Source organism: Vanessa atalanta, chromosome 8, assembly GCF_905147765.1.
Source record: "Vanessa atalanta chromosome 8, ilVanAtal1.2, whole genome shotgun sequence".
Classification (NCBI taxonomy): domain Eukaryota; kingdom Metazoa; phylum Arthropoda; class Insecta; order Lepidoptera; family Nymphalidae; genus Vanessa; species Vanessa atalanta.
The window spans coordinates 5386064-5394621 of record NC_061878.1 but is presented as its reverse complement, the minus strand read 5'-3'; the positions used below and the strand labels follow the sequence as shown (position 1 = coordinate 5394621).

The 8558-nt window shown below is 29.9% G+C and overlaps 1 protein-coding gene across 1 annotated transcript in view; it reads right to left on the bottom strand.

Annotated features, from left to right (window-relative positions):
• Positions 1 to 947: 947 nt before the first annotated feature.
• LOC125065713 (sodium-independent sulfate anion transporter-like) overlaps positions 948 to 8558 on the bottom strand; it is a 61384-nt gene continuing 53773 nt past the window's right edge. Inside the window, exons 11-12 of the mRNA XM_047673489.1 lie at positions 2729 to 2873; positions 948 to 1138 (exon numbers count right to left, since the gene is read on the bottom strand). Of these exons, the coding sequence (XP_047529445.1) occupies positions 1089 to 1138; positions 2729 to 2873 (195 nt within the window). The 3' untranslated portion in view covers positions 948 to 1088. The remainder of the gene's footprint in view (positions 1139 to 2728; positions 2874 to 8558) is intronic.

Genomic DNA, 8558 nt, shown 5'->3' with positions numbered 1-8558 from the left:
ACACCCTGCCACATTATTAATGAATGGATTTCGTAAAAGTAATAAATACCTATAAGTAAATATCACAATTTTTTTGGCTCATCATCTCCATTTTCCTTTAATATTTAACGTATTTTAAATAAAAAACGTCTAATAAGATACTTTGAATTAAAGTTTTTTTTAGCAATTGATCACTCAAATCTATATTTTTCCCCTATGGAACGGCTTAACTGTAATAAACATTTTTATAGTTCCCAAGATAGGCGGCGCATTGGCGATGAAATGATTAGTAATATTTTTTATAGCGCCGATGTCTCTGGACGGTGGTGACCACTTTCCATCAAGTGGCTCATTTGCCAGTTCGTCTACCAATCTCATAAAAAAATACACATACAAAACCGAAGACATACTGAGAAAAAATCAATGCGTAATTGTTATTTTTATTAAACAAGGAAAATTTTGTGCCATAATTCATTACTCTTTACTGAGTAATACAATGCCTAATTTATTAATATTGCGTACATGTTTTAATTTAATGGTCAATTGTTTTTTACTTTTGATATATTTAACAGTTTTTAATACATTTTTTAGTGTCCGACTTTTTGTCTGCATCAGTCACGAGCCAAATCTATTTTTGGTATTATATAAAATTGGCGGTGGCAAGAGGCACCCTATCAAATCAGAAACCTTCATTTACCACATTTTATTGAAAGAGACACATTTTTAAGGGAATACAATACTTTGGTATTTGTATTTTTCTTAATTTGATCTCTGATTGTAATAGTCAATTGTATCAAAAAACTTGTTGATATTTTTAAGATAGAAAATACGTCCTTGTAGGTGAGACTCGCTGGTAGGTAGGTATACCAAATACACCAAAAAATAAATTTTATTTATAAATATGGGAAAAACATAAAGAATTTTTTTTGAATACTTTAATGGTAAGTAGCAAAAATGATTCGCTCTTTACAAATGAAGTAGACACGTAATCAAACTTATCTCTTGTTTGATTATTACTTAATATATAAAAAAAACAAACATTAAATAATACTAAAAACAAAAATAGTATGTAAACCGACATTGTAATAACATGAAAAATTAATTCAACTCTAAAGTCTGGTATCACTGGTATTACCCGTTAGCGTTGCCATTGTTATTTCTGAAACAATAAAATTCAAATGAGCGGATATTATGAAGCATATTAATTTTAACGCGAGTTATTTTAATAATAAATTGTGTTATTGGTGCCTTAAATGTTAATTTTCTAACAGTAATAAATATTGAATACCATTATAATGTTTCGGACGCTACGCTACGTCGCTTAACAGGACATACAAACAAGATAACCAAGCCTATTTATTACAATTATTAATATAATTCGAAATGACGATACATTAAACAATACGACCGTGTCAAGTAATCGTATGACCTGAATATAAATAACATAAAATAAAAGAGACAAATCCTCAAATATAGCTAGCAACGAATCCGTTCCCTCGACAGACATTAGAAGGCGAAACGTGAACATCGCCTCGGGCGTTAGGTTAGTTCGTTATTATACACGGATGGAACACGAAGCAAAATAATTGCCCCGTTGAGATAGTTTCAAAAGACTGTTTTGTTTCTTCCTCTAAGAATATTCTTTCGAAAATCTTATCTACGAAATGTTAAGAAAATTGCCCTAAGTTAAACTATTTTACATATAATACCAGTATACTAGCGTTAGTGATGTGTGTTGTTGTGTAGTATGTAAGATATAAATAATTCAAGCAAGTTGTATCAGACAACGCAGATGGTTGAGTTCCGTGGTCATGCAAATTACGCAAAACGAAGTTATTTCTGTTATTTGTGAAGTACGAATATATATTTCGTATGGTAATAACTGCACAATAACTTTGTCTACCATATCTATCTCCCAAAGTTGAATAGCGATATATCATGATAATTTTATTGAGATTCTATTAGTCTTTAACAAACCTAATTTATTACATATCTATGGAATATAATTTTTAATAGTAAACTTTGTATGGTATAAATAGATAGATAAAACGTAAAAACGAATATGCCAATTTGGTTGAGAAGCAAGGCACAGCCGCCGTAGAAGGCCATTTAAGTGACGTCACAATTATCTACGTACAAATTAGAAAAAAAAATGCAAATTTGCAATAGTGTTTAAAAAATTAATCTTATTATTCGTAAAATTTAATTTCCCTGCATAAATTTTTACTATTTATTGACGTTGACTATTTACATGATTAAAGTAGATAATATAATAACAATAATTAAAATATTCTAGTGTTATCTTCTACTGCATTTTATATATTATATGCAATTTTTACCGCGATCGTACTTTTTTTTATTACTTTGCCAGAATTTTTGACATAGTCGCAATTGCTCTTTCACGGCCAAAGCACTGAACCGAATAAAATGAAATTTTTTATGAAGCAACAAGGAAGCATTTTGTTTGAACTCCAAGAAAGGTCATAGGCTAGTTTTTATGCAGAACATCTGACGACCATAGCCTAAATGAAAACAAAACCGCGGCCTAGCGTAACATACGATAACATAACGATACTTACACCCAAAGAGATATGTATACCTATCCATAATTTTTTAGTTAAGCTTCATAGAAAAAACCTTTATGTGTAATATAAATAAAAAAACAGGTAATGATTATTAACTAACTAGCCTTACATTATATAACAAGCTCGACAAAAATATTGTTCAAGACCAATTTACTACCACAAACCTATTAAAAATAATCCAAGTTGTTCCGTGTCACAGTATAAGGGCTCTTGAATGACTGTGTTGAGTTGCTCCTTGATCAAGGGGCTTGCGTCACACCATACTACTCGGCCATTACGCGACCACTCCTGCACAAGCATCTTGATACTCTAAAAACACAATATGCATAATTAAATTACTAATTTCTGTCTTCCTTTTATTGCATATAAAGAAAAAGAAAAAACATATACATATAAAGAAAAAACATATACATATAACAATTAACATTAAGAATGAAATATACCAAAAATTAATTCTCTGCATTTTTAGAAGGGTATGACATGTTAGACCTTAACGGTAGTGTTGATTTTATTATGGGTATATTTTTTACAATACCAAAATCTACACGTAAAGCTGATCAGCTTTACGTGCACGTATTCCTGATGGTAGGTGTTCGTCCACCATCGGGATACGTGCTCATCTAAACACGGAACGTAACGTATAACAAATCAAATCAAAATATACTTTATTCAAGAAAACTTTTACAAGCACTTTTGAATCGTCATTTAACAAACTATTTTAAGTAAACCTACCACCGGTTCGGAATGTAGATTCTACGGAGAAGAACCGGCAAGAAACTCAGTAGTTACTCTTTTTCAACATAAGTTCTTTTCGACATTTAACTTTTTCAATAGATGTAAACAGTATTTTCTAATAATTTCATTATCTCTATTTTCAATTCATTCAGGTCATTGTAAATCAGTACTTCACATACGACCAGGAATTGTGATAAATCCTGACTAAGATAGAATGGGAATAGATAATCTATTGATTACAGAATTCCAGCATAAACGAAAGGAAAATACATTTTCAAGGAAAACTAATAACTTATTAGAGTTTATAAAAGTATTCTTCTATTTGATTTGGTTCATGTGTGCCAATTATTAAATTATGTATATTTTTAATTAACTCAACTCAGAAAACAATATAGCTACACACCGTGAATTGAGACAAATAAATCAATTACTTGTAAAACTAGGCGTGAAATAATATTTTGCATTTTTTTTCATTATTATTCAGCATGTAATATATAATCATGCATGTTTATAAACTACAATTCAATTCATCATTTTTCGATAATATATTCAGTGTATAAATCCTTATCAGTGTTTTTATTCACATATTATTCTTTATAGAAGACGGTCCGGCAAATTAACCATCCAATGATTACTGGTCATATCTATACATATAATATATTGAATTTGTAATTAATATAAGCCGAGATGGCCTAGTGGTTAGAACACGTATATCATAACCGATGACTGCGGGATCAAGCCCAGGCAAGCACCACTAAATTTTTATGTGCTTAATTTTTGTTTATAATTCATCTCGTGCTCGGCGGTGAAGGAAGACATCGTGAGGTAGGTAACCTGCATGTGTCTAATTTCAACGAAATTGTGCCACATGTGAATCCACCAAACCGCATTGGAGCAGCGTAGTAGAATGTGCTGCTAACCTTCTCCTCAAATGGAGAGGAGGCGTTAGCCCAGCAGTGGTAAATTTACAGACAGAGATTAATATAAGTATCACATAATAATGTAATAATAATAACAATAATTTGTATTAACAAGTAACACAGAGCAGATAATATATATACAATATTAAAGGGGCTTATGTTAGTGATAAAGGTATGATAACAGATACATTGACATTAACAATTAATGTATTAATATACTACTGCCACTTTCTATTACTACGGTATACTGCACTAACTGAAACTTTACAGCAGCTATTTATAACTGTACTGTGTAGTCTGCTAGTAATCATGTTCACGATTTTGTTGGAGCTGACGCGAACGTTGCGAATTAAGTGCACCTTGTTCGTATTATTGCGTAAAAATAGTCAATATTTGTTTCAGATAACATCCCTGAAGCATTTGAATCATTGGACCTATTAAAGCGCTACCAACCATACAAACTAAGTTGTTATTCTCTGTATGGTTTTCACTACATTGACTTACTCACCTTTCAGACCGCAGCAGAGTATCATAAAGTACCATAACCTAATGATTCGATCGAATTTATCCAGCAGGACGTTGTACTTATACAAATCTATGATAGATAATATCTAGATATTACGTTAAAATCATATTTTTTTTCCAAATAACCGTTCTTAAAAATCTATACTCAAGCAACCAAATGGTAAAATCGAACGTGTGAGTTTCATATATGTTTAGATAAAGACTTCCTCCTATTAAAAGGAACGAAAAGGTCTCGAGAAATTCCGTACGTCTCGAAATAAATTCTGAGAGCAACATAATATGTGAACACGTACATATACGCGCTAACTCGCAGTTGCAGTGGCAGATTTAGCTCTTAATCCTTCTTCTTGATAAAAACCTACTCTAACTTTTCAACGAACATATATCCTGTCTTTTATTTAATAATATTATAATATAATAATACATTTTACTTCTTACACATAAGTGTATATTTGAAAATATTTTATAGTAATAATCTAATTATATCAAAATTATTAATAAAGTCAAATCGAATCCAAATTGTAACTGAAAGAATGGCTAATTAGGCACACTAATAAATTCTAAGAGTTTTGCTATGCCATTTTTATGTGGTGGCCAATATAGGATAAATAAATATGCTATCTAATGGTAAATGGTTACCACTCACTGCAATAAATTTTATTCATCCCTTCCACTATTAACAAAACCACCCTTTAGAATTAAAATGGTATGTATGCTAGCTCACTCACTCTCAAACCGGAACACAATAACACGAAATTTTGCTTCTTGGCGATAGAATATAATATGATGACTCATTCAAATAAAATCTTATAAAAAAGCTTATGTTTCTGCCAAAACCACATTGATAAACGCATTTTTTCAGATCATGTTATTAGGCTTGTGATTGCAATACAACCCATTGGGAAATATAAATGCAATTGAGTCATATTCTTATTTCTAAAAGAGGAGCGAGATTATTGAGTTATTTTTCTTTCATTTTGTGTCAGATATTTTATGCTTTATTTTTAAAATGTACTTTTTATTTTATTGTATATAATATTTTATTTCTATTAGCAGAAGCATAGAGACTTATATTATATTATGATAACGAAAATTCTCCGAACTGAATATTTCTCCAATTTATCGATATTTTAAATCTATTTTGATACAGAGTGAATATCAGAGAAATCTTATAGAAACTCTACTGATATTTGACAAATTATTTGTGAATGATGCACGTTTTCAAAACTTTTACTTTTCAGTGTGATTTGAACGCTGTTTTAACCATAAAAATTAGTTGTAAGTTATTTCTGTGAACATTATATAAACGATCCGACTTCTTTCTATAGAATATATAGATAAATAATATATATTCGCATATATTCACAATAAAAAACTTCAAATATCATGTTATTTCTACAAAACTACATCGTTAACCGAATAAATACTTGTGCCATTATAGAGTTTAAGTCTTTGTTTACGGAAAACAATATTTTTTTTTAAATTAAATTACGATAAATATACATTATGTATTTTTATCAAAACACCTACCAACATTGAAATGCAATGTCCAAATTGGCATTCCGCGCCGAAGGCTCACAAAGGTGGGATGTATCGGTCGTCGTCGCATAGCACACTCACGCATGCAAATAGCTATTTCCTACGTATACAGTTTCTCGTTACAGCGCGACTAAGTCGTTTTGATCTGAAGTAATAATAGAATAATAGAGTATATATTATTCTATTATTACTATATACACTCAATACATTTTTTCAGCTATAAAAAATATAATTTTTCTGATTTAAAAAATATGCAATTTTAGTAATTCAGTAAATTATTTTGATTCGTATGTCATTTTATTCTATATTTAATTGAAAACAATACCTTTAGAAAATTTATATGGTATAAATAATGTAATCAGCATAATGAAGCTTTATATCAATTGGCTTGACTGTAGTAGTTGTGATTTCACTCACACATACTTGCACGTACACAAGCTCAAAAATGATAGAAATTGACAAGCAACGATTGAAAAAAGTGCTCTTAACCGCTTCAACAGATTAATACTAAATACGAAATACCTATTGGGTTATTGTTAAAGTCCTTACATCATACCGAGTGAGTGGCTTTTATAAACAATAACAATTAATAATATTTTTGACATCGATAAACCTACTTTCTAATTTACAGATCAATATTTAATTTTTAAATATCAAGCTTCTGACAAAATAAAATTTACGTTCAAACCTTAATAGAATAATAATAGAGATTTTATTGAGCAACTTGAAGATTTGGTTTAAATTGTCTTTTTCTTAGAATTGGTCACTTTGTCATTTTAAATGAAGATATATTTGCAACCGTAAACATACTTAAGCAAACTATTTGTCTATAAATTTTCTGGACAAAACTAATTCGTATACAAAAATATATAAATATACCAATGACAATGTTATATGTCAGTTTCGAAGGATTTTTTGTGCGAAATTTGCAACAAAAATCGATTAATCTATTCCTCTTATACATCAAATATTATAAATAATTGAGTAAATATATTTATTCCCCTTTCTCGTTTTCATTAGCGTTCAACGCTCGATATTTCCACGCTTTAACTTTTATTTTGCGTTTGAGCAATTACGTCAGCTTTCCGATAATTTTATTATAATAACGACAATCAGTCATGCGATGTGTAAAATATTAATATCCAGTCGATAGTGTTAAAATATAAGTAGATAGATGCATTATATGTTCTGAGTTCATTTACAAAAATGTATATAACCAATAAATGATCTTTTTATAATATTTAAATGTGAATCACAAAATGTAAACTAATTTAACTTAAAAAAACATCTCTGAATACGAAATGGTTTTTTCGAAAAATTTTATAATCTTAATTAATGATATCAATGTTACAAGTGTTTATATCTATAGGATATATTTACGCTAATCATTCGATAACCCACAGCCACGACCGTGCCGGCTCGGCCTAACATAAAACAAATACACTGAACGGATTTAAAGCGACGTGACTGACATAATTGGCCTACATAAATATAGAATTAATTTACAGGACAATAATAATACGAAAATAGTATGATAATGCAGCTAGTTGTGTGTTCGCATCAGTTTAATGCGAACCGCAGACCGCGACTCAAATCACATGCATGTTGATATCGAGACCGCAGCCCGTTTTAATTTTCGCCTTTATTCCACAGGTCTGAATAACTGATCATAATGTGCGCTTACCGAAATAATGGAAAACTACACTTGAGTTTATTGAGAGAACAATAGATTGTTTATTGAAAATTATATTTAAAGTGATACAATATCTAAAAAAGAATTACCTTTTTTTTAAGGTTAAACCGAATTTAATGAAATATTTGATGTTAATTAAGTAATCGAAGATTAATTGATTAAAAAATACATATATGTATCTTCTTGAATAATAATAAAACTAACAGACTATCAGTGATGATTCCCAATCAAAATATACAACCACCAAGCCATGGTCTCCTAAGGAGAAGAAGGTTTGAAGCTTATTCAACCACGCTGTACAATGCATGTTAGATACATGTGGCAGAGTTTAATAATGTCAGATAAACAAGTATTTTCAAAGCCACGCATCATATGTTCACAAAGTTGGTGACAATAATTATTCTAGTAAGAGTAAGACGAATAATTGAATTTGAATTATATATATTATTTAAACAGTTCGATTTACAACGCAATAATTGAATAATAGTGCGTCGCTGGAGCTACCATTTGAATTTTATATATCCCGGATGAGTTAATAAATAAAGCAATAACGTCATCTTATTCGATGTGAAGTACCTTAAT